The sequence below is a fragment of the Bos taurus genome, chromosome 13 (assembly GCF_002263795.3).
Source record: "Bos taurus isolate L1 Dominette 01449 registration number 42190680 breed Hereford chromosome 13, ARS-UCD2.0, whole genome shotgun sequence".
In the NCBI taxonomy this organism is placed as follows: Eukaryota; Metazoa; Chordata; class Mammalia; order Artiodactyla; family Bovidae; genus Bos; species Bos taurus.
In genome coordinates this window covers 7,451,918-7,479,558 of record NC_037340.1, presented here as the reverse complement: position 1 = coordinate 7,479,558, position 27,641 = coordinate 7,451,918, and the positions used below count along the sequence as shown (strand labels likewise).

At 39.6% G+C, this 27,641-nt stretch overlaps 1 protein-coding gene across 6 annotated transcripts in view; it reads left to right on the top strand.

Annotated features, from left to right (window-relative positions):
• SEL1L2 (SEL1L2 adaptor subunit of ERAD E3 ligase) overlaps positions 1-27,641 on the top strand; it is a 127,156-nt gene that overhangs the window by 72,308 nt on the left and 27,207 nt on the right. For all 6 annotated transcript variants that reach the window (XR_009496833.1, XR_009496832.1, XM_059892882.1 and 3 more), the window contains 6 exons: positions 3,884-4,046; positions 16,204-16,257; positions 16,687-16,746; positions 16,836-16,917; positions 18,131-18,285; positions 18,940-18,996. Coding sequence is in view for 4 of the 6 variants with exons in the window: in XM_059892882.1 (XP_059748865.1) it covers positions 3,884-4,046; positions 16,204-16,257; positions 16,687-16,746; positions 16,836-16,917; positions 18,131-18,285; positions 18,940-18,996 (571 nt within the window). In the remaining 2 variants the exon portion in view is untranslated. The remainder of the gene's footprint in view (positions 1-3,883; positions 4,047-16,203; positions 16,258-16,686; positions 16,747-16,835; positions 16,918-18,130; positions 18,286-18,939; positions 18,997-27,641) is intronic.

The window sequence follows — 27,641 nt, the reverse complement described above, 5'->3', positions numbered from 1 at the left end:
TATGAGTTAGAAGAGTTCCATTTTTACCCCCTTTAAAACTTTGGGAATAGAGATGCAAGGATGGTAAATGGAGGTGAAGACAAATACACAGCTGGGAGGTGACCAAGCAGAGAACACATGGTCTCACGCCACGTCCACTGTTTCTCATTTCACTTGCCTGCTCTGTCTAAATGGGAGGCAGAACTATCTTTCCCCCGCTGTCCCCAGGAGAGGAGACAACCTGAAGTCCTATCAAGTCTCTAGTGACAACCTTGGAATTGAACTCTGGCTCTACCGTTTCCTGGCCGTGGGATAGAGAAAGTTACTTAACAACTTTGTGCCCTGGATAATGCAGTCTAGCTCTTAGAACCATGTCCGACACTCGGTAATAAGGAGATAAGTGTTTGTTATTTTTATTTCTGGTCCTTTAACTGGTAAATGGAAGGTGTGGAAGAGAAGTCAAGTGTGTCTTGAACCTTAATAGAAGGAATAAACTCTGAACCTCCAACAATCCTGTTTCTTTTGTTTTCACAAATTAGGCATACCAGCCCTATGGGATGCTTCCCAGAGCTGTGGTAGCCAGACTGAGGAAGGGCAGCTGCACAGTCCATGAATTCTTCCCTAAAGCTCAAAGCCTTTGAGACGAGGGTGGGGGGATTAAGTATGAACCTGGTTATCACAACATCAAAACGTCCATTTTTCAAGCTCCTTCTTCGTGTGACTTGTTGTGGGATATTCTTCATTGTTCACAATGATATTGTAAAACATAAATTATTATCCCCAAATTATGAAGGAGGAAATAGAAGGTCAAAAAGATTTTGATTTTTCCAAAGTGACAAGAAAAAGAAAGTAAGGGATTTGGTCCTCTCTCTAGGGAAAGTTAAATTAGAAGCACTTAATAAGAGCAAAAGAAACCATCCTCAGCAAAAACTCAAGCCTCATGCTAAGTATCTCTGGGGACTGTCATGATGAGGATGGAGTTAAACCAAGCCCCAAAAATACAATCCAGCCTTAGAGGGAAGTCAGCTCATTTGGGTGCCACTGAACAGATGAGTAAGAAGGACAGGGAATCCTGAGCCCAGCCTAGCAGGATGAGAGAACAGTGGTATTCTGGGAAGGGCTTGTCCCTGAGATTCAACCTAGACAGGTGAACCCAAGATGAGGGGCCCCATTAAGTCCAAGGGACTCCTAGATTCAGCCTGATGGGACAACATCACTCTTAGAAGGCTCTGCTTAACCTTGATAGGTGCCTTCCTTTATTGACCGAAGGGGATGGGGAGAAAACCCAGCCCTTCGTTGCAGGGCTGTCCAGCAGTGCAGGAACCTTCATGCCTACACGGTGTCACTCAATCTCAGGTTACTCTTTCCCAACCTATCCTGCTCCAGTCCTTGACCAAGAATCCCAGAAGAACAGCTTATGTGTGCAGCAGCACAGATACGTAAGAGGGTACATAAACCTGAGTCTGCTGACCCTCCTAGGTTGGCAGCAGTGGAGAACCGAAACCAAACCTCTTCACAACCAGAGACCCCAGGAGTTTGTGGGCAAGATGTGTGAAACTCCTTCAGTGGTCAGGATTGTCTGCTTTACAGCCAACTTAGCCTTCTCTAAGATTCTGGTCAGGGAAGAGAAGAGGCTACACCCCCAGACCAAAGGGGAGTCATTTTGCTTCTCTTCATCCTCTGCCCTGCCCGCTCCTTGCCTCACCGCTCCTCACTGAGGGTAGCATAAGTCACAGGGGCTACTAGTCCTTTTGCCTCATCCACACCCACATCTTGGTCTAATTCATTTGTTCAGTCTCTTCACATGTATGCGAGGAAAATTGTTGAACAAGCTAGTGGTTTTAGAAGTACAAATGTTAAACAAGCATATGTCAGGGAAACAAACTTGTCTGAAAGAGTCGAGAAGCCTCTATTATATCCAAGGTTAACTGTCATTAAGACTTACTCATCAGCGAGGAAGGTTTGGAGATAAGCTTCTGATATGTCCTAGAGATGCACTTAGCCTCCCCTTTCCCCAGGACCCACCCGAGCATCCAACACCAAATCCTCTAGAGACAATCCAGACACCTAACGAAACTTTCTTTTGTGGACCTACCCCTCCTTCCCAGTTTCTCCTACTTTTTCCCTCTTGGGGATTACAGTCCAGATCTTAATCCCACCTAATTTGCCATGACTTTTTTTTCTACCCAGGGTCCAGCTTCTGGTATTCCATGTATCAGCTTGGACTGCCCTGATAGGGGACAGAGGTACCCCCTCCTCCCTCGGACTCAAAGCCACCTAGAGGGATTGGTTTTGCAAATGTTTGCTGTCTCTTGGGACCAGCAACTACATGTACTCCTGGCCGCTGCAGCCCATCTCAGGTTTCTCTGCTCTGGACCATGTTGGTGCGCTTCTCGTCCCAGCAGACCATGTTGTTGCAGCAACAAGCCATGTGACAGAAGAGCTCCTGGGAATCTATACTTGGTGCCATGCCTGTCCCGTGATGCCAGACCCATGCGTTCACTGACCTTTGAAACCTTCTCTCTTATTATTTGCTTTTTGGCCCCCAGAACTTCCACTTGATTTGACCACAGCTATTTTTTTTGCTAGATCTCCTGGTTTCTTTTGGTTCCGCTGGGATCTACTCTCTGTTTACCATCCAGGAGCCTAATGCTTACCTGGATATCTCTCTTTCTTGGCACTTCTGGCCTATTCTATTCGGCTCCAGCCTTTGACCATGAGGAACTTATTTTAACATCATCATGGGTAGGGGTGTATAAAGCTGAATCTCCTAATCCTCCTGAATTGGTAGCTATGGTAGATTTGTGCGTTTATTCCTATATTTGGGTCAAGGTCACAGGCAGAGGTTAATGCTTTGTGATCTTACTGCTACCAAAGGGGAAGTGTTAAGAATAAAAATAAGTCCTCAGAGCACTCTCTGTCTCCAACACAAGTTTTGACCTTGTAAGGCTCTCCATCACTCCTTGTTTCACAGATCAGGTCTGGGTGACTTCTGACCAGGACTCATAAAATGTACTGCGAGACAATCCTCTGGTGTCTATATTTGTAATCACTAACTTTATGTGATTTACCCACAAATTATAGGAGAACAATTACCATGCCATAAAACTTTCTATGCAATAGTCTTAATAATAATTATAGCTGAATTTATTGAGGGCATACTCTATATCAGGCAGTTATGCCAAGAACTTCACATGGATTATCTCACTGAATCTTCCCAGCAGCCCCATGAAGTAGATGCTATTATTATCCAATTTTATAGATGACAGTGGCACAGAGAAGTTAAGTAACTTGCCTGAAGCTCTCAAACTAATTAATGGTAGATTTTAACCCAGTCAGTCAGACTCTAGAGCCCTAAAAATCATTACGGTTTTGTTTGGTTATTGTTTTTCCACAGAGTCTGGTTGTGCTAAAGAACATGCTCTGCTTCAGAAAATTATTTTGGAATGTAAAGGGACAGTTGTTCTCATGATAGTAACTTCTTAGGTGTGACATTGCAGTTTTGATTTCTTAAAACTGATTTTAATTATATTGTTCAGAGTTCATTGTATAAATCAAATACTCATAAGTAATGGGATTTACTGTGGGAAGGTTTACTATTTTAGGACAAATGCCCCAGCTTTTCACTCCACTTGGTCTATTAGCTTGAAGCATGAATGATATAGCTTAAATATTTCTCCTTTTCAGCAGCTTCATTATTTGTCAGATATATTTGAAATTATACTCTTAGACTGACTTAGGGCTGAAAAAAATCTTCTGGTCTAGAGATGTAATGGACGATATAGTTAAACTGTAGTGTTAGTAGCAATGTCAACTGGGTCCTTCTTGTTAGAAGCAGAATGAAGGAGGAGCATAAATTTTCATTTTTGACACTCACACTTCTAACTTCATATTCTTGAAACAGAGCCTACATATTCTTTGCCAAAGCAGCTGATATGGGAAACTTGAAAGCTATGGAGAAAATGGCTGATGCTTTGCTATTTGGAAATTTTGGCATGCAAAACATCACAGCAGCTATCCAATTATATGAGTCGTTGGCTAAGGAAGGATCACATAAAGCCCAAAACGTGAGTTTTGAGAGAAAATTAAATCTTAAATAGCTACCTCCTGAAATAACTATAGACAAATAACATGTGAGAGGAGTTGAGCCTCTGTTGCACAAGCCCAGGCCTAGGCAAATTACTGTAATGCCCTAAATGTTCCATCAGGACACAAGGCAGGAGCCTGGGAAAGTCCTTTTAGCTCTGGAGTGACTTTTAGGAATGGAACAGAGCTGCTCTCTAATCCCCCTTCCCCTCTTCCACGTCCACGTGTGTGTTTTAAAATAATGTGAGAACTCCAAGCCCCTAACATAGTTAAATTTTATTAAAAAAATACACTGTATTTACCTATGCAAAGAAATATGGAACTAAATCTATTTCTTTAGGATGATGTTTGCCTGGTTTTCACCTGGTTTAAATATTTTACAAGCTATATAAATTTGCTTTTCTATTTTAATGTGTGTTTCATTTTATGGGGCTTTCTTGGTAGCTCAGCAGTAAAGAATCTGCCTGCAGTGCAGGAGACACAGGTTTGATCCCTGGGTCGGGAAGAGCCTCTGGAGAAGGAAGCAACCCACCCCAATATTCTTGGCCTGGGAAATCCTGGAGACAGAAGGGCTTGGTGGGCTACAGTCCGTGGGGTCACAAAAGTAGGACATGACTTAGTGACCAACCAACCAACCAACATTTCATTCTATTCCCAGAATAACATAAGCATTTCATAGAAAATCTGGAAAACCATGAAAACAAACAAAAGCAAGCCTCTCGTAAGCCAACCACCCTGACTCCACTACTTGTCAGGACCGCTTTGCATTTCTGTTTGGCTTCTTTCTCTTTTACAGCGTCATCATGACAGAGCAAGTGCATACACTGTTTTATTTCTGGCTACTTGTACTTAGTGTGGTAGCAAAAGTATGTTTTCATGTCCTTGGTCTTCTTGATGAAAACATTTCTTCCTGATTACAAAATAAATTTATGCTGATTACAATTAAAAAAAAAAAAAACGCCTGTGAATTCAGAAAGTTTGAGGAAGAGAGTAAAAATTACCTAAAAGCTTTCTTCCCAGAGATCATTTTTTTTTCCATCCAGTAAACATGGAAGCTAAGCTTTGGAATCAGACAGATTCAACTTCAAATCCACTCTACCACTTTCTACTTAACAAAACGCTTTCCCCTTCTGCCTGCGAATTTGACCTTTGGTTCACCCTCTACTTCTGTTTCCCTGGTGATGTGATAGGAATAAAATGTTCTGTTTCCAGGTAGTATTACTTATCGTTGAAATGACCTCTGCTTGGTAAACAACCTTGGGAGAAACTCTCACGAACTATACGTACAGGGATCCTGGGCAGGATGGGCTGACTGTGCCTATGGAGTGGTTACACAGGGAATGAGGCTTTTGTGTCAGGGTGGCTGCCAAACCCCCGGTGTAGATCTCATCTCCTTGAGTCTGGTCTGTCATCTGAGGCTCTAAAGATGAGGGCTGCTGGAGGACGGTGTGACCAAATACAAGGACTCCTACCAAAAAGAGGCTGATGCTGCCCTCTGGCAAACTCTGGTTCCTATGCTACATCCACCTGAGCAGACTGACAGGTGTAGCCTCTTGTGAGTCTGTGCATTCATTTGAACCAGAAGTTGAACCAGAGGAACTCTGATGGGTGGGGCAACCTCCCTAATTTTCATCTGTAGAGTTAGGATAATGATAAAACACTGGGTATTGTATTTATTTGGTTCACTACTGTATCTCTCAAAGTACAGTGCAGTGCCTGGGACAGAAAAAAATATAGCTGAATAGTGAATTAATTCATGATGAATGAATCAACAAAGTTGTGAGGATTAAAATAGTGTGTGAAGGCACTTATTTCCATACCTGGAACTTTATAATCATTCACCAGAAAAATATATATATATTATTACTCTATTATCCTTCTACAATTTTTTCTATAACTTTGTAGAATGTTTTTTACAAAAATGAGACATACTTTCATTACTATTTCCTCATCAGCTCTTGATTCACTTAATAATATATCATATTGGGTTGGCCAGAAAGTTCATTTGGGTTTTTCCATAAGCTCTTATGAACAGACTTTTTGGCCAACCCGAACATATCTCTTTCCCTGTGAATATATCCCATATTTGGTTAATCCAAAATATAAAGTTCCAAAACAGACCAAATGTTATCATCATGTCCACCACTACAAATAATATTACCTCATCCCTAGGTAATGAACTAGTGAACATGTGCTTTGTCAGTGGGTATATTAAGTCAACAGTTGTTTCTTGGACATTTACTATGTGCCACACACAATCTTATTGATGGGAAGAAAAAATTAATAGGTCAAAGTCCTTATGGGCCAATGTTAAATATAAACAAATAATTGCAGCCCAGTTTAGGTGGACTAGAGTTAAGGTATAAAGTGCTTTAGGCACAGAAAAGTGTCTGACTGGCTTTGCCTGGGGCGGGTAGAAAAGGCTTCAGGGATAAAGGAATATTTACACTCAGTCTAGAATACTGGATATAGGCAACATGAAGGATTTGTCTGAACTTGAATGATGTATTTGATGCAAGGTCAAAACACTACTCCCAGAAAAGAAATCCCAAATTAACATAATGGGTACATTAAACATATGGACTGAGAGCTGCCGTCAGTTTTACTCCACATACTCTAGGTAGCATGGTTCTGTGGCATGGACCACAGACAAGAAGGCAAGAAAACAAAATGTGGATGAGGACAAATGTTCCACCTGAAAGGCCAACATTAACCTGATACGCAAAATTCAGCCACACGGTTTGTTGAAGTGCTGCGATACTGATGGGAAAAAGTCTCTGTCCCAAGCTCCTCCTGTGCTCTCCCTGACAACCTAAACACCCTTATTCTTCTCTCGGACCCCCCTTCCTCACTTTAGCTCCCCATGATTTTGAGCCAAAGTGTTATCTGGATGGGCAGGGAGCCTAGAGGACCCTGGTCCAGGGCTACAGCTGGATTCTATTCTAATGGATGCTGGATTCTAGTCTGGAATTTTAACTTTTATCCCAGTCATCACTACAGGAAAATCTACGTCCAACAGCAAGTCCTTGTGCAGTTGATTTATCTCCTTGTACAAAGCACGGTTAAAAATATTCTGTGGTACAAACATTGCTTTGTTCGATGACTGGTTTCTGGGACCAGGCTGGCCACATGCCATATTGATCACAGTTCTCTAACAGGACTGGCCAGGTGACCACCTTTCCTCTCGAGCTGTTTGTGCCAGGTTGATATAGGAAACGTTGCTGGGAACTGTGGGGACAATGCAGCAACAGAAATGTGGCTGAGGAAGCTGAACTGTGTACTGAGAATGACAGGGAAGGACAGTGAGAGGGACAGAGGTAATGAGAGAGCGGAGACACCTGTCTCTGGGGGAGAGGTCAGGGCAGCTGGAAATGCTGAAGGGGGATAGATGGGAGAAGCCAGGCACCAGCGGGCTCATGGAGCCCTGGTTTAACAAAGAAAGCGAGAAAGATGTGAATTCAGATTATAAAGTGGCATTGAGGGCATAGGGGGAGAAAGGCAGCTTCAGGCTATGTGTGAAAGGGAAGCTGATGGAGGGAAAGAGGCATAATTCTTTCTTTTCATGCACCTTGAATGGTTTATCTGACAAAAATCCAAATAAACCAAAAGAAATCCCAATAAGGGCAATAGAAGCAATTAAGATTGTGAACAGAGTTCATTGAATTGATTTTCAAGAAAACTGTACCTTCTGAATAAAACTATTCATGAATTAGACTTCATGAAAATGGTGAAAACTGAAGAAAGAGCAAGCAAAAATAAAAATAGAGAATATCTTATAAGATACTACACTATACCAGCTAGAGGTAGTTATGTATTTTTTTATTTCTCTGATTCTCATTTAGGAAGCAGAAATTCAGAATTAGAAAGGCTCACTCTTTTCTTAATATTGATGAACCATTTTAATAGGAAAATTTGTTAATTTGCCGAACAAGAAGGTAGAGCCTAAACCTTATTTGCTTTAAGAATCAAGAAATGGATCATTCACATTATCACCTTAAAATTAATTGAATCATGGTAATGATTATTAGCACTGTGCTACAACTGAAAAAAAAATCATTTTAGTATCAAGTAATCATGTTGATAATTCTAGGATTACCTGTGTAGAGCATTTCTTTTTGATGTAAAAAAATCATTTTAGTATCAAGTAATCATGTTGATAATTCTAGGATTACCTGTGTAGAGCATTTCTTTTTGATGTAAATCATCTTTTTGTATTAAGGGTACAAAAAGAAACTGAGTTTTTCATCAGGGTTGATTCACATTTTTGTTCGGCTTGCAATTTAATCTAAAAAGAATGACCACAGATGCTTTCAAGACTCGTAAAATAATTACAATAATTAAATGCTTGATCTTTTTTCTCTTTTAATTTCTTATATAAAAAGTAAAAGGAGGAATATTTAATTTTTAAACTGTTAATATGGAACCTGAGTAATTTACTTTGAAATTGATTAAAATATCCTCTACACTTAACTCTTTAAATTTGAATCCCAGCTACTATAACACAGCACAGTGGTTGAGTTCAGAGTCTTACAAACAAATCTAATTTGCAGAGTTTGACTTTTTAAAACCACCATTGATGTCATCACTATGGCATAGCTTCTCTTCAACTTACAGCATTTTTTTTTTCTGGGTTAAGATTGAATCAGTCTATAATCCATCTCATTGCACCTCAGCCTTATCTCAGAAAAGACCGAAGACCAAAAACGTATTACTGTAAAGTTGTTAGGTGACAATGCCCAACTGTAAAGAAATAGGACAACCCTGACTATAATTGGCATATTTACTACATGATAGCCCATGACATCTTTTGTCTTCCACGAGTGCCTGCCATGTTTTAAAGAGTGAAAAAAGAGTGGAGCCCTCCAGAGAAATAATTTAAAATCACTCATTGTTATTTTTCTGCTAAAGAGAGAAGCCTGCTCTTTGAGTTGATTATTTGAGGCTGCAAAAGTCATGGTTTTAGTTCCTTACTTTATAGTCTGAGCATTATACAGATAAAGCACTCCCCTGCAATCATAGGATGGAAATTAACTCCCACACAATCCACAACATCCCGACCTCACAATTTTCTCCAAGAGGATCAGGCCAAAAAGCATGGTAGGCTCTGCTCAAAATGATTCAGTGTTGGTGAAAATATCCTAAAATACACAATCAACTAATTAGAACAGTATCTTTACTTTCTTATACAAAGGTCAGTATATTTGTGTTCTATCAAAGTTTCTATATACACAAGATTCTAAATTGAGCAGAGTCAAAAATTGCTAAGAGCTGCAAGAAAAAATAAATTATTTAGCCAATAACATTGGCTAAAGATAGTTTTGCAAGGAGCCAATTTAACCATTTTAAATATAACTACAGAGGTTAGCGGAGTACCAGGATTCCAGGCTTTCATTTGTAATAAGAGCCTTTATGATCAACTTTCCTAAAAATGGAACCTTTGAGACTAAAGAGAAACTGATGGTATCATAATTTTTTTTCAGTTTATGAATTAGGTAGATTACAAATTATAAACCACATATTAGAGCTATTATGCTTTTAGGAATTGAACTTTCTGCAGTCAGTTTCCTAGTTTAAAAAGTAGCATAGTTCTTTGTCCTTGAAACCATAATAAAATGTTTAAGAAATTATTCATTTTCTGTTTTGATGAAATTATCAGACCTTGTTGTATCTTGATTTTAGGGAGACATCTAACAAAGTCTTGGATTATGTTATCATAAACTAGATGAAAAAGTAGAAATGTAGGCTTTGATAATAGTAAATAAAGGGTATAGACTAATGGATTGATGCCAAGGTGAAAGATTTTCTGGCAATCCACCACAGGACACTGCCTATGACCTTGTACTCTTCAAATATTCCATCAGCTATTAAGCTGAGTCATGGGTGCATGCTAAGTCACTTCAGTAGTGTTCTACTCTTTCAGACACTATGAACTGTAGCCTGCCAGGCTCTTCTGTCCATGGGATTCTCCAGGCAAGAACACTGGAGTGGGTTGCCATGCCCTCCTGTGTCTAATACCAAATTGTTCTTAATATGAAGCATGAAAAGAAATCCTAAAAGAAATTCTAAAAGAGGATGCTGTGAAAGTGCTACACTCAATATGCCAGCAAATCTGGAAAACTCAGCAGTGGCCACAGGGCTGGAAAAGGTCAGTTTTCATTCCAACCCCAAAGAAAGGCAATGCCAAAGAATTCTCAAATTACCTCACAATTACACTCATCTCACACGCTAGTAAAGTAATGCTCAAAATTCTCCAAGCCAGGCTTCAATAGTATGTGAGCCATGAAATTCCAGATGTTCAGGCTGATTTAGAAAAGGCAGAGGAACCAGATATCAAATTGCCAACATCTGCTGGATCATCAAAAAAGCGAGAGAGTTCTAGAAAAACATCTATTTCTGCTTCATTGACTATGCCAAACCTTAGATTGTGTGGATCACAACAAACTGTGGAAAATTCAGACCACCTGACCTGTCTCCTGAGAAATCTGTATGCAGGTCAAGAAGCAACAGTTAGAACTGGACCTGGAACAACAGACTGGTTCCAAAATGGGGAAGGAGTACACCAAGGCTGTAGATTGTCACCCTGTTTATTTAACCTATATGCAGAGTACATCATGAGAAATGCCGGGCTGGATGAAGCACAAGCTGGAATCAAGATTGCCGGGAGAAATACCAATAACCTCAGATATGCAGATGACACCACCCTTTTGGCAGAAAGTGAAGAAGAACCGAAGAGGCTCTTGATGGAAGTGAAAGAGAAGAGTGAAAAAGTTGGCTTAAAATTAAACATTCAGAAAACAAAGATCATGGCATCTGGTCCCATCACTTCATGGCAAATAGATGGGGAAACAGTGGAAACAGTGGCAGACTTTATTTTTTGGGCTCCAAAATCACTGCAGATGGTGACTGCAGCCATGAAATTAAAAGATATTTACTCCTTGGAAGAAAAGTTATGATCAACCTAGACAGCATATTAAAAAGCAGAGGCATTACTTTGCCAAGAAAGGTCTGTCTAGTCAAAGCTATGGTTTTTCCAGTAGTCATGTATAGATGTGAGAGTCGGACTATAAAGCAAGCTGAGCGCTGAAGAACTGATGCTTTTGAACTGTGGTGTTGGAGAAGACTCTTGAGGGTTCCTTGGACTGCAAGGAGATCCAACCAGTCCATCCTAAAGGAAATCAGTCCTGAATATTCATTGGAAGGACTGATGCTAAAGTTGAAACTCCAATCCTTTTGCCACCTGATGCAAAGAACTGACTCATTGGAAAAGACCCTGATTCGGGAAGACTGAAGGCGGGAGGAGAAAGGGATGACAGAGGATGAGATGGTTGGATGGCATCACCAACTCAATGGACATGAGTTTGAGCAAGCTCTGGGAGTGATGATGGACAGGGAGGCCTGATTTGCTGCAGTCCATGGGGTCGCAAGAAGTCGGACAGGACTGAGTGACTGAACTGAACTGATGGAAAGAAAGGTGTATTATCAATGATATGCAAAAGAGTGTGGAATGAACCTCTAAAATGGTGATAGGAATGATAAACTTACGAACAAGAAGAAGCTTGAAAATATTAGGAACACAAAAACAGTCTATTACAATTATTCTGACAAAAAATAATATTATGATTCTATTGAGAAGAGGAGCAAAAAGAAAAAAAGAAAGTCATGTAGATGACCTAAATTATTATCTATCCTGTAGCAAATCTATAGCTAAATGTGTGAAATATATAAATTAGCAGCAAGTAGTAGCAATTTATCAGGAGTCCTAATGATGATAATTATCAGCAGAAAACAGCCAAAATAATTAAAAGTAGTTTTCTATGAGGAAAATAGGGAGTTTCCAAGAAAAGAGCAGGGCATTGCTGTTTAAATTTTAAGCCCTCAGAAGTATTAGAATTTTAATTTTTAATACATATACATCTCAATTTGATAACAAAGAAATAAAAAGTTAAATTTAGATATTCATTCTTCCCCTACAAAGGAATTATTCTTAAAGTAAACAACAGATGTCCTCTCCCACTGAAAAAAACCCAACTCCTTTGGAAAATGTCAAATTCCAGGTGTGGGGCAAAAAATGTATAAGATGATATTGAAACATCTTATCCTATCTGATAGCATAGAACCTGTCAGAAAATACCGGGGCTGAGAATTCCCTGGCAGTCCAGTGGTTAAGACTCAGTGCTTACAGGTGGGCTTGTAACTACTTCAAACCAGAGAGTTTGCTGGCAGTAACGCTACGTCACTTTGAAGGCTGAGTCGTTAAAAGGATACAGCTCTGCCTGGCTCTCGCTCTCTCGGGGTGCTCAGTCCTGGAGCACAGTTACCATACTACAGCTCTGCCTGGCTCTCGCTCTCTCAGGGTGCTCAATCCTGGAGCACAGTTGCATACTTGGAGAAGCTCATGTGATAGAAGACGCCCCATGTTGTTTTTCTGGCCGTTAGCCTCTGCTAAGATCTCAACCAACAGCTAGAATCAACTGCCAAACGCGTGAATGAACCAGAATCCAGACTATGGCAACTCCAGCCTTTGAGTCTTCCAACCAAGGCCCCCATATCATGAATCAGAGAAAAGCCATCCCCACTCTACCTTGGCCGAATTCCTGACCCACTGAATCCTTGGCTTAATAAATGGTCATTACGCCACCAAGTTTCTGAGTGATTTGTTACACCAGCCACAGTAACTGGAACAGAGACATTAATGTTCAGAATTGAAAGGACAGATTGCAGTTTTCTCAGAAGCATCCGATACCTTGGCATCCTTGTTGAAACTCATTTGGCCATATATATGGGGATTTATTTCTGGTCTCTTTACACTGTTCCTTTGGCCTATATGTCTGTCTTTATGCCAGTACCATCGGATTCTGAATCACTCTAATTTGTAATATATTTTGAAATCAGGAAGTGTGAGGCCTCTAGCTTAGTTTTTTCCCTCAAGATAGATGAGCTATTTTGTGAGTTTACATATGAGATTCTATATAAATTTTAGGATGGTTGTTTCTATTTCTGCAAAATGGCACTGAGATTTCAACAGGGGTTGCACTAAATCCAATCCCTCGATATAAAGTAGCAATATTACTTCTTCTAATACATAAACATAGGATATTTTCCATTTATTTATGTATTTTCAGATTTTTTTCAGCAATGTTTTATAGTTTTCAGTGTACAAGCCTTTCACCTCCTTGGTTATTTTATTCTAAAGTGTTTATTGTTTTTGATGCTATTGTAAATGAGACTGCTAATCTCCTTTTCTGAATGTTCATTGTTAATGTATAGAAAATCTATTTATTTTTGTGTGTTGATTTTGCATCCTACACTTTTTCTAAATTTATTAGTTTTAGCAGTTTTTTTGTAAATCATTAGGGTTTTCTACATATAAGATTATGTCATCTGTGAACAAAGAAAATTTTATTAATCTCTGTCTGTTTGTTCTATCCATTTTTGAAAGTGGGGGACTAAAATCTCCTACTGTTATTGTATTAGTGTCTATTTCTTCTTTCAACTCTGTCGATGTTTGTTTCATGTATTTGGGTGCTCTGCTCTTACTACTACTACTACTAAGTCGCTTCAGTCGTGTCCAACTCTGTGCAACCCCATGGACTGCAGCCCACCAGGCTCCCCCGTCCCTGGGATTCTCCAGGCAAGAACACTGGAGTGGGTTGCCATTTCCTTCTCCAATGCATGAAAGTGGAACGTGAAAGTGAAGTCGCTCTGCTCTTAGATGCATATGTATTTATAGTGGTTATATCTTCCTGGTGAGTTGATCCTTTTATCATTACACAATATTCTTTATCTCTTGTGACAGTTTTTGACTTGAAGTCTATTTTGTCTAAGTGTGATCATCCCTCTCTTTTGCTTACAATTTACATAGAGTATCTTTTTCCATTCTTTCACTTTCAGACTATGTGTGTTTTTGTATCTAAAATAAATCTTGTGTAGACAGCATTAAGTTGGGTCTTGTTTTCTTATCCATTCAGCCTTTTATGTCTATTAATTGAGTGAGTTTAATCCATATACATTTAGAGTAACTTCTTAAAGGGAAAGACTCACTACTGCCATTTTGTTCACTATTTTCTGTTTGTCTTGTCGTTATTTTGTCCTTCTTTTCCTCTCTTGATGCCTTCTTTTGTCTTTCATTTATTTTTTGTAATGGCATACTTTGATTCTCTCCTCATTTTTTGGGTGCATTTTCTATAGGTATTTTCCTTGCAGTTACTCTTTGTGTGTATGTGTTAATTGCTCAGTTCAGTTCAGTTCTCAGTTGTGTCCAACTCTTTGTGACCCCATGGACCATAGCCTGCCAGGCTTCTCTGCCCATGGGACAAGACAAGGCAAGAATACTGGAGTGGGTTGTCATTGCCTCTTCCAGGGGATCTTCCTTACCCAGGGATTGAACCCATGTCTCCTGCATCTCCTGTATTGGCAGGCAGATTCTTTACCACTGCACGAATCTATTTTAAATTGATATTGACTTAACTTCAATCACATATACTCTGCTCTCCTCCCATTTTATGTTATCAGTGACACAAATCGTATCTTTTTATAGTTTGTATCATTAGCATAGTTTTTTAGTTATAGTTATCTTTTATGCTTTTACCTTTTAAATTCTCTAGCAGAATTAAAAGTGACTTATCCACCACCATTACAGTATTATATGATTCTGTGTTTGTCTATGTATTTATTATTACCAGAGAGCTTTATATTTTTGTATACTTTTGTGTTATGGCTAACATTCTTTCAACTTGGACACCCTTTAGCAGTTCTTGTAAGGCAGCTCTAGTGTTGATGAATTCCCTCAGTTTTTGTTTATCAGGGAATTTTGTTTATCAGGGAATTTTGTTTATCAGGAAAAAAAATTATTTTTTAAAGTTGGTTTGGCCAGATACAGTGTTCTTGGTTGACAGCTTTTTTCTTTCAGCATTTTGAATGTTCCATCCCACTCCCTTCTTCCCTGTAACGTTTCTGCTGATATATCTGCTCATAATCATATGGAAGTTCCTTTGTATGTGGCAAGTCTCTTTTCTCTCGCTACACCCAGTGTTCCGTGCCTTTGACTTTTGATAGTTTGATTAATGGTATGTCTTGGCATTGGGCTCTCTGAGTTCATCCTACTTGGAGTTCTTTGAATTTGAATTTGGATGTCTATTTCCTGTCTCAGGTTTGGGAAGCTTTCAGCCAAATTTTCTTAAAATAATCTGTCTGCCCCCTTTCTCTCACTCCTCTATGACTCCCACAATATGTATTACAATGCTATTTATGTCACATAATGTTCGGTTTGCTGATGTCCCTTAAGTACTGCATTCTATGGTAGTGCAGGTTCTCTAGAGTTGCAACAAGTCTCTAAGCTCTCTTTATTGCTTAGAGGTCTCTAGCATCTACAGCATTCCAGATCTGCCAGTGCTGTAAATCAGATGAGACGAAAGTCAGATCTTTGATCAGCTACTCCTTGAAAGTCAGAATACCTATCCCATTTTTCTCTTTTTTTTCCTGATCACACCAAGCTGTGCTGGCTTGGGGAGGAGTGATTGCAGATTAAATAAAATGACTTTTCTGACCTATTTCAATGGGCTGTTCTTTGCTGTGAGCTTGACTGGGTAACAGTGATTTCTTAACTGGTCTCTTGAGTTCTCATAAAGGCTTTTTGCACGTATATTTTGGCTCCATTGGAGAAACAAGACCTGGGGCTTCGTATTCCACCATCTTGATCTGTGTTCAGACTTTGACCTTTTATTCAATATAATTTTTCCTGTTCAAACTTTTTATAGCCATCACATTTTATTTTTAAAATATGAAGAAAAATATTCAAATTCAAATTTTAACATATTGGAGAAAAATGTCTTTACATTTCTAAAAAGGCAGACACATACAGAGCATTGGTTTATATTATTTTATCACTATAATTATTCTAAAGTTCAGTAAGTATTAGCTTATTTCCACATATATTATACAAAGCTTCCATTATTGTGACCTTTTCTAAATTCATGCCGCCTTAGCAAAAGTATAATAATGCAACTTGCTATACTATAAGAAATAAGTTAACAACACAAGTAATTATAGAGCAGATATTTAAAATAACCCTTGCTAATGTTGGTAATAACTGTAAAATAAATGGATTTATTGAATTTTTCTTTTTCTTTTGGGCTTTAGGCCTTAGGATTTTTGTCTTCTTATGGAATAGGAATGGAATACAATCAAGCTAAGGTAAAGTCATTCTATTTTTTTTTTTTGGAACAAAATATGATTTTTTTAAAGGGACACTGAATAGAGAGTCTACTCTCTGAGTGAAGAGCTCACTCTAGAGTGGTGGGCAAGAGCACAGCCCAATAGTTAGGGAAGGTTAGGGCCTGAGTACCATAGCTTCCTAAGGTTCCATATTAAAGTCTCAGATAATATCTACTCCAGAGGGATTTCGTGATGTTTTAATGAAATATCATGTACAATCCCCTTTTCACAAACTTCAGAACTCAGTAAGCCCTCAGTGAATGGCAGCCTTCTTTAAAGAGGAAGAGAACGAAATTTAGGATTTATGTGGGAGTAGTTCAAGGTTCATTGCTGGGCTAGGAATAAAAAAGCAGTGATTGGGTTTAAGTTTCAAATTTAGATGTCAAATAATTTTTTTTTTAACTTTAGGCACTGATATATTATACCTTTGGAAGTGCTGGAGGAAGCATGATGTCGCAGATGATTTTGGTTTGTAATTAAATATTCTTGAGCCCAAATAGGTCTGTTATAAATATAGTGTTGTCAGAATATTAAGAATTTATATGCCTGTGTTTTAGGGGTACAGATATTTGTCAGGAATCAATGTTCTACAGAATTGTGAAGTTGCCCTAAGTCATTACAAGAAAGTGGCAGATTATAGTGAGTAATCCACATAGTTTATTTTAAGATAAAGAGACTTGCCAAGACATTTAAAAAATAAATCAATACTAGTTGAAATATTTATAAAGTATTTAAAGACTGTGCTTTAACATCAGTTATAATACAGCTCTTTCCATACAATGTGAAGTTTCTGATTTCTTAAGTTACTTTTCAAAAAGTTCTAAATGATTGTACTCATCTTTTGTTTTTGTTAGCTCATGTCTCCAAATAATTCTGTTTTACTTGATCTTGTGATCTTCTTTCCTTAAACTGAGAACTTAAATATAACATCAATAAATATTACATAGTTTCTATAATTCAAACATTTCAAATATAGGATGCCTTGTTAAAAAATTCCTGAAGCTATGGATGTCCATGCATTGTAGAATGTATGTGCAGGATACACACACTGGCGATCTCTATCATTGCATTTGAGAACAAGTCAAGTAACCACTACTCGATTACCCTATCCTTTGTCTACAAAAAAAAAAAATTGAGCAGGAAGTGAATTATTTCTAGAATTTTCAAAGTTGCATGTAATATTTCCACATGCAGCATCACTAAACCAGACTCCATAATAGAGTATTAAATAAAAGTCTAAGAAGTGAGTATGCTAAAGTCCATTTAGTTAGTTTCTATAATCATAATAACATCTAAATTTACATCTTTGTCATGATTAGGATCTGAGAAAAAAACTGCTTTTGAATTTAAGATGCTTTATATATCAAGATGTTTTTATGTGCTTAATGAAACTGAAATTATTTGATATATATATATATATATATATTTCAAACTGCTGTTTTGTTAGGTTTACTCAAGCATATTTACAGTTTATTTTCAGACTATCCATAGGAAGTAAATAAGAAGCAGTTCTTACTCTTATACTGTAGTTTCAGGATGCCCAGAAAAAGTCAGTGATGGAAAGGTTGTTTGCCTTCTTCTGACATCTATCTTCTTTCCTGAGTCTGCCTGGCTAAGGTCTTCAGTAGTGTCTGACATATACTGATACAATGATTATATTGGTTACAAAGAATAGATAGTGTCTTATACTTTTCTCAGAACCAAATAAACAAAATTAGCAAATTTCTGTCTCCTAAGGATATTTCTTTTCTGTTAGGAGGCCCAATCTCGGCATAGTTTAAAGAGAATCAGCCTAATCGTGCTTGCTCTAAGATGACTGTTATATATTGCTCTGGCTTGTTTCTGTTCACAGTTGCTGATAAATTGGAAAAAAGTGAAGGTATTCCAGTGGAAAAAGTGAGACTAACTGAAAGACCTGAAAATCTGAGTTCTAACAGTGAGATTTTGGATTGGGACATATACCAATACTATAAATTTTTGGCAGAAAGAGGAGATGTTCAGATACAAGTAATGTATATGGATGAACTTAAATCTTTAGAACATTTTAATCACAAAGGGCTTGGTTCTCTCTGAGTCCTAGAAGGGTTAACAACAGTGCCCCATCCTGAATAGGGAAGGGAAGAGAACCCCCTCCTCTTTGTTCTGCTCCTTTTTCGTTCCCTAACTTGTAGTTTCTTATAGCTTATGAAGGAGCCAGTTGCCATAGTAGTGGCATTTTTTTGGCACTTACTCCTAAAAAACTTATTAAAAAAAAAAAACTAGATTGTAATTATAGAAAAAAGTTACCATAAATGTTGGTTTTAATATGAATGAACTTTTATCAGGAGCCAGAAGCAGCCTGTCTTTGGAAATGAGAATAGAAATGGGACATCGTTTATGTGACCTTTGAGAACCAAACGTTAAGGTCACTAGTGTGCCTGGGCATTGCTGTACATCATCAGGCCAGCTTCCTGCCCCTGCGGAAGCTGCATACCCAATGTCAACCATTTACCCAATAAAACACAGAGTCAGGATGGTTTCCTGCCTCTTTTTTTAAGACACGCTAACTGCAGCAAACTGGATTGATGTACTATAGTAAAATCATCAGGTAATTTTTTTCCCCTTTTCTTGTTAAAATGAATACTACTGCTAAAATCATTTTCCAAAACTCCTCTTTTCTAGGTATCTCTTGGACAGTTGCATCTAATTGGGAGGAAAGGTCTGGATCAAGATTACTATGTAAGTCCATCTCAAGCTTGCGTCATGTGGGTGGGAGGACAGGTGTAAGGGAAGCTGAGGGTGGGTGGAAGAGCTGCCCGGGAAAGCCCACCACTGCTTCCTTTGTCAGATCTGCTTCCCAGCTTTTGAAGGAGAACAGAGTTTCTTAGAGAAAGCACTTTTCCTACCTGCCTCTAAGTATAGAGGGGTAGAGGCCTGTGAAAGAGTAGCTGGGGCAGGGAGTTTCCAGGGTCCCACTGAACCCACCCTCTTCCCACCCAGACTCACGGTTGCACTGGGGCTGGGTGAGGAGGACATGCTCTCTCCCCTAAGGCCAGCTGTGGCAAGTCCACGTGGGAATTTCCTGCCAAGGAGCCTGAGGACCAGCCTCAACCCCATTTAGGTAAATCAGAGGACAGGCTGCTTCCAACATAATTGGGTATATTATTAAGCTTCTTTATAAATTTGTAAAGCTCCTTTCAATCACTTTGCTTAACCTTACTTTATCCCAGTGAAGTTAGACGATTAACAATTCAAATATACGGTGGAGAAAAAAGCAAATAAACTTAACCTACAGAGGATCCTCCTTAGTAAGATGCCAAAGCCCCTGGACGAGATCTTCTCTCAATGCTGATTGTAGTTTTAAGGCCCTAGATCCCCACAGATCTGGGGAATTAGCTGAGATTCTTCTTAAAAGATGACTTTGAAACCCTTGTCATTTTATAGGAGCCATGTGCTCACCGTCTCAAAGGAGTATTTGCTCTACTTCAATCCTAGTGGCTAAACAATAGAAATAACTACTTCACAGCAGTTACGTAAAAATCTGAACTGTTATTACTTTCTATTTCACTTTACGTTGTTATTTCATGAATGTATCTTTGGCACTCTAGTTTGTGTTTTATATGAGGTACTATACGCATTAGGTGGAGAAGGCAGTGGCACCCCACTCCAGTACTCTTGCCTGGAAAGTCGCATGGACGGAGGAGCCTGGTGGGCTGCAGTCCATGGGGTCGCTAGAGTCGGACACGACTGAGCGACTTCACTTTCACTTTTCACTTTCATGCATTGGAGAAGGAAATGGCAACCCACGCCAGTGTTCTTGCCTGGAGAATCCCAGGGACGGGAAGCCTGGTGGGCTGCCGTCTATGGCTCGCACACAGTCGGACACGACTGAAGCGACTTAGCAGCAGCAGCAGCAGCATACGCATTAGGTAAATGTCAAAGTTAATTTTATAAAATGTGATAAAATAGGTAGCAACTGAAGTAAACATATGCATCCATCTCAGGACAGCTCAATTGAAGGTCTTCAACTAAGGTTTTAACTTCTTGATGAGAACTTCTGGATTCACAATATTATGCCAACATCAGATTTCAGCCTGTAATGAGTTTCTTCTGCTAACTACAAGATCCAAAACTGGGAAGAAGTTCCCATTTTCCATAAAGACAAATTTTGATTGTGAAGGCACCAAAACCACACTTATACAGAATGACCACTAACATCCATAGAGTTTATAAAACCCCACAAAGCTAAGCACTTCCAGTCAGCATGAACACCAGATGGGAGCTATAGCTGCCTCCAGGTGAGAATGAGGTGCAGTCCCAAGGCTGGCAGTAGAAGAGTCTGGTGCTGTAGCAGCAACAGCTAGGCAGTCGGGCTTCAGCTGAATGGGCCAGACAAGCTCTGCTATGGGCTCATTCACATTCATTAGCTCTGTTTTACAGATGAGAAGCTGAGGCTGAATAGATAACGTAAATTGTTTCAAATCTCATAGCTAGGTAGTAAGAGTGTTAAGAAATAAAAGTGCAACTCAGTATTTCTGTATTCAAAGCCTGTGCGCCTTTCATTAAAACTTACTTAAACTCAAGTTAAAACTTACTTACTCACTCTTGACCTGAGCAAAAACAAAAAACAAGTTTATGAAAACCCCAGTCATTGATATCTAGTTTTCTTATTCATAAAGCAAGAAAAAGGAATGATGTAATCACTCAGCTTGCTTCTAATTTTCTGTTGGTAGGTTGGGCCCCATTCTTCCCATTCAGACATCTCAAAAAGACTGGTTTAATTCCAGAACCATCCCAGCAGTAGGGCAAGCACAAGCTAGTCCTTCCTGCTTTCCTTAGCCTAAAGAAACCTGAACTTGGATGAAGGATTCCCATCAAGGCATCAGACCTCAAGACTCATTGGCTTATCAGTTAGCTTAGGCTGCCATCATAAACCACCCCCAAACGTAGGTACCCTAACACAACCACCATTTATTTAATTCACAGTTTTGGCAGGTCAGTAGTTATGGCTGGGTTCAGCTAAGTAATTCTTCTGATCTTGGCTGGGCTTCTTCACACATCTATAGTTTGCCAGAGTTTTGACCAGGGCTGGCTGATTTATGATGGCCTGGTCCATGGCAGCTGGGATGACTTGGTCTCTCCACATGCTCTCATCCTCCAGCCAGCAGGCCCATGCTTTTTGCATGGCAGTCAAATGTTTTACAAATGCAGTAGTGAAAGTCTCCTGAGGCCTAGGGTCAGAACGGACAGGATCAATTCTGCCATATTCTTTTGGCCAAAGTAAGTCACAAGGCCAGCCAGCATTGAAAGAATAGGAAAAAGAACTTCTCTTAATAGGCAGACCTGCAAAGTATTATGGCTATTTTTGCAACTTGCCACAGCTTGCAGTGAAGTGAAGTCGCTCAGTCATGTCTGACTCTTTGGCAACCCCGTGGACTGTAGCCTACCAGGCTCTTCCATCCATGGGATTCACCAGGCAAGAATACTGGAGTGAGTTGCCATTTCCTTCTCCAGGGGATCTTCCCAACCCAGGGATCGAACCCAGGTCTCCCACATTGTGGGCAGATGCTTTAGCCTCTGAGCCACCAGGGAAGCCTTGCACCAAAATCAATTTGGAATAGTGTGAAATATGCAGAGAGGAGTGGGAAGATCTCCCCATGGCTAGCTTCTTATCTTTAAAATCCTACTTCCTCGGAGAGGATTTTCTTGATCAATTCTACCTTTTTTTTTTTTTTTTAAATCACTTATCTTATCATGCTGTGTTTATTTTTCTCTAGCCCCTCTCATTCCTTGTACTTTACTGATCTTGGATTGTTAACTGTCTTCCTGCAGGGCAATGTAAATTCTTATCCATCTTATTCACTAATGTGTGTCCTGTACTTAGATTAGTACCTGGTACACATTAGGTACTTACTGTCTACTGAATAAATGAATGACGACATCCTAAGAATTAGATGTTATTTCTCAGCCTAAGAATCACCACTTGAGCAAGTACGCTAATGTTTTAGTCCACCACAGAAAATTATTGTGAGGTTCTTTATAAATATAAGTGATGCCTGGTTGTTGTTGTTCAGTCACTCAGTCATGCCTGACTCTTTGCAACCCCAGGGACTGCAGCACACCAGGCTTCCCTGTCCTTCACCATCTCCTGGAGCTTGCTCAAACTCATGTCTATCAAGTTGGTGATGCCATCCAAACATCTCATCCTCTGTCATCCCCTTCTCCCCCTGCCTTCAATCTTTCCCAGCGTCAGATCTTTTCCAATGAGTCAGCTCTTCACATGATGTGGCCAAAGTATTGGAGTTTCAGCTTCAACATCAGTCCCTCCAATGAACACCGAGGACTGATCTCCTTTAGGATTGACTGGTTGGATCTCCTTGCAGTCCAAGGGACTCTCAAGAACCTTCTCCAACACCACAGTTCAAAAGCATCAATTCTATGGCACTCACCCTTCTTTATGGTCCAACTCTCACATCCATACATGACCACTGGAAAAACCATAGCTTTGACTAAAAGGACCTTTGTTGGAAAAGTAATGTCTCTGCTTTTTAATATGCTGTCCTGGTGGGCTGCCATCTATGGGGTTGCACAGAGTTGGAAACGACTGAAGTGAATTAGCAGCTAGGTTGGTCATAGCTTTCCTTCCAAGGAGCAAACGTCTTTTAATTTCATGGCTGCAGTCACCATCTGCAGTGATTTTGGAGCCCCCAGAAATAAAGTCTGTCACTGTTTCCATTGTTTCCCCATCTGTTTGCCATAAAGCGATAGGACCAGATGCCATGATCTTAATTTTTTGAACGTTGGGTTTTAAGCCAGCTTTTTCACTCTCCTCTTTCAACTTCATCAAGAGGCTCTTTAGTTCCTCTTTGCTTTCTGCCATAAGGATGGTATCATCTGCTTATCTGAGGTTATTAATATTTCTCTCAGCAATCTTGATTCCAGCTTATGCTTCATCCAGCCCATGCTTCATCCAGCCCAGCATTTCACATGACGTACTCTGCATATAAATTAAATAAGCAAGGTGAAAATATACAGCCTTGAGACTTACTCCTTTTTCCAGTTTGGAACCAGTTTGTTGTTCCATGTCTGGTTCTAACTGTTTCTTCTTGACCCGCATACAAGTTTCTCAGGAGGCAAGTGAGATGTTCTGGTATTCCCATCTCTTTAACAATATTCCACAGTTTGTTGTGATCTACACAGTCAAAGGCTTTAGCATAGTCAATGAAGCAGAAGTAGATGTTTTTCTGGAATTCTTTTACTTTTTCTATGACCCAACATATGTTGGCAATTGATCTCTGGTTCCTCTGCCTTTTCTAAATCCAGGTTGAACATCTGGAAGATCTCGGTTTATGTACTGTTGAAGCCTAGCTTGAAGACTTTTGAGCATTACTTTGCTAGCATGTGAGATGAATGCAATTGTGCAGTAGTTTGAACATTCTTTGGCACTGCTTTTCTCTGGCATTGGAATGAAAACTGACCTTTCCCGGTCCTGTCCCAGCACTGTCCAGCAAATTAAAAATCAAAATACCTAAAAATGACGAGCTTGACATTTTCACCCTCCTCATTGTTTGATTGAATTAATTTCTCTTATGAGTTGTCACTATAGGCAACATTTTCACCTTCTCCTCCCCACAAGATTCTTAATTATTGGAAAGTATTGTATATACAAGTCTTGATTACATTGTCTTGAATTTGTATACATACATTTTAATGTTATTTGCATTTCTAAATATATACAGGCCCAGGATGAATTGGATTAGGAAAAGCTGGGTGTTTTGGTGCATGTTATTAAGGTGGATAAGGCATAATTAAGTTACACCCAGCAGAGGAATAATATTAAATACATAAGGCAACTGTTTTGTCCACTCTGCCATCCATGAAAAATAAAAGAGCTAATGCTATCCCTTTTAAGAGTGATTTACAGAGCCTGAGATAAAAGAAGTATTCCCAAATGTTTTTAGAACAATACATTTTCTTGGCATTTCATTCTAGAGGAAACGTTGCAAACTGATTAAACCAGGGATTTTCTTAGAACCAATGAAAAATCATCATGTTCAGTTTAAAAAAAAGAGAGAGATGTGCATTCAAATAATAAAACCTCACTTAGCATAATGCCTAAGACACACTATATTTCATCCTAAGACACCATCAGTTATAGGATACATTATGTTTTACTGAGCAAGAGAAAACATTGCCAATATAAATTATATGGTGCCATTGATAGTAAAAAGTGTCCTGATTAAAATGAGAGATGGGGGGTATACATCTTATAATCAGTAAAATATGATGGTAGGTGGTCAGTAAATATTTGAAGGAAGGACGGATGGATGGATTGTGTTTTTGTTTGAACCATTATAACAAAAATACTGTGTACTTGGTGGCTTATACACAATGGAACTTTATTTTCTCACAGTTTTGGAAGCTGGAAGTCTGAGATCAGGGTGCCACCATGCTTGGGCGAAGGCCCTCTTACAATCTGTAGGCTTTTCCTTGTATCCCTACCTGGCAGAAGGGTCAAGCTAGCTCTCTGGGGCCTTTTTCAAGGGCACTAATCCCATTCATGAGGACTCTGCCAATCACCTCTCAGAAACCTCACTTCCTAATACCATCATGTTGGGTAGTATGTTTTCAACATATGGATTTGGGGGGAACAGAAATATGCAGAACACAGCAGATGGATAGATGAATGGAGAGACGAATACTTGACTCTGAGAGCAAGAATGCAGGTTGGCCCATGCATGGCCATTGAAGTAGCTTGCATGATACTTTCACAGAGTGTTTAACAAATGTTTATGCAGTTGAAAGAGTAGCTTTAAAGTCATGTGCACTCAGTCGTGTCTGATTCTTTGCAGCCCTATGGACTGTAGCCTGCCAGGCTCCTCTGTCCATGACATTTTCCAGGCAAGAATACTGGAGTGGGTTGCCATTTCCTTCTCCAGGAGATCTCCTCCACCCAGGGATCAAACATGCATCTCCTGCATTGGCAAGCAGATTCTTTACCACTGGGCTACCTGGGAAGCCCAACATTAAAGGCAGGTTAATGTAAAGAGAAATTAAAGAGAACTGAAATGCCAAGTAACCAAGGAAAGTGGAAGGAGAAATTAGACCCTCCATTTTTGGTCTTTATGGGCTCATTATATTGAAGGATGGGGAAAAACTCCAGGATTCTTATTTGCTTCTGGGGAATAGGCTATTCTCTTTTAAGAACTCCAATCTAGTTTCCCAGAGCATAACTCTCTAATGCCAAATATTTGAGCCCAAACTCTAAAACTGCACTTTGAAAATGAGTTTATAAAATCATAATTTTAGAGCTAGAAGGGACCATAAAGATTAAAATTCAGTCCCTTTGTTTTAGAGATTAACAAATTTATTCTTTCATTCACTCAGTCATTCATTCATCCCAGAAACATTTTCTGGCTGCCTAATATACAGTAGATACTGTGCTAAATACAGAGGATTCAACATTGGGGGAAACAGAAAATTAAGCAGACAATTAAATCAATGGATGCATGCTATGATGGGGAAAGACAGAGTGCCCAAGAGCACAGGGGAGGAGACCATGAATGAGGGAGCAAGGCCGGAGATGCTGTACTTGCACACATCATGGTTCTCGATGGATATACTTGGGTCTTGGTTCAGCAGGGATATTCATAAGAAATATTTTTTATATTGATGTTCTTTGATAAATGTGATTATTAAATCATAAATGTTATCATACATTTGATTTATTTACCAATATGTAATTGGTATAGTAAATCATACATTGCTATAATTTTCTCCTATCCTACTGACACCTACGTTATTCCAGACATTTTCAGCAGCATTTGTTTCAACACTCCCTCATGCTCATGAATCTCCACTGGTTTCTATTTCTAAACCAAATAAAATAACAGTCCTTAGCCTGTTAATTATATTGCTCCATCACATTTTAGCACATCTTAGCTTTTGAATGCTCTACTTCAGCCATACTGAAGGAACTACTATTTCCTGGACACACTTGGGACACTCCCGTCTCCATTCTTTGCTCATGTTGTTCCCGCAGCCTCTCATGCCCTGTGTGTGGTGAATCCTCTCCATCTTTTGTGTGACCTTTATCATTTGAGCCCTCGTTCTTTAAACCGTGAAGGCAGAGTGCCAAGTACGTGGGAATTGGATTTAGGCTGCTGGCAGGATGCCAGTATCGGCTTCTTGACTCCAACCGTCACTAAATAGCTCAGATATTAGTAATACCTTCCTTACAGTGCAGTTTTGAAGATTAAGGAAGAAAAAGCTTGTAAAATACTTAAAAGAACTAGGTACAATTTCTGTTATTCTAAACCCCTCTAATTCTTTTTAGTGTTCCTTTTATTCTATCTTTCACTTCCTGTCATTGCTATTTACATCTACTTTTTCACAGCAGTACTGCTAAGAAGCAAAGTAGGCACAGTGGTTTTTGTTCATCTATCAATCACCTGTGATACCTAACATATTACCATATGTATGGCAGGTATCAGTCAAGATCTTGAAAGGATAAGTGAAGAAGAGAAGGATGGGTGGATGAGTGGATCCATGACGTGATGAGGTCCAGGATGGTGGCTTTTGTATTTACTTTATGTCCACGGCTGGAGAAGGCAATGGCACCCCACTCCAGTACTGTTGCCCAGAAAGTCCCATGGATGGAGAAGCCTGGTGGGCTGCAGTCCAGGGGTTGCTAAGAGTCGGACGCGACTGAGCGACTTCACTTTCACTTCTCACTTTCATGCACTGGAGAAGGAAATGGCAACCCACTCCAGTGTTCCTGCCTGGAGAATCCCGTGGACGGAGAAGCCTGGTAGGCTGCAGTCCATGGGGTCGCGCAGAGTCGGACACGACTGAAGCGACTTAGTAGTAGTAGTAGTATGTCCACGGCAGACCGACTTGTCGACATAATGTGTATAGTTCTCAAATAAGTTGCCAATATTTCTAGAGAAAACTTACATATAAAAGAACTACCTACCTTTCTTCCTCAAGCGTTCTCTTCTCTTTGGGAAGGGGCAGATCCTTGCCCATCAATTGCAGATCCTTACAATCAGTCAAGGCTTTTTAAAGAGAGGAAAGTTGTGTCCTACTAAAAGACATTTTGGAGCATGTCTTCATTTCTCATTCCTGGGACTTATTTATTTAATTCTCCATGAAGTCTCTGAAGAGGACCTAGGGAAAGTCAGGAGGAGGCCTGAGGAATGAGGCAGCAAGAGACAGGTGACCTCCCACGCATTTAGACTGAGCATTTCGTTGAATGTTATGACCCAGAGAGAGTCAGAAGGGTTTGCCGCCCCCTTTGACTTTCTTTGGAAAGAATTGGTCTGAGGTTCACCTCTGCAGAGAGACCTGGACCAAGAAGGCAACCAGGGGTGTCTGGTCTAATT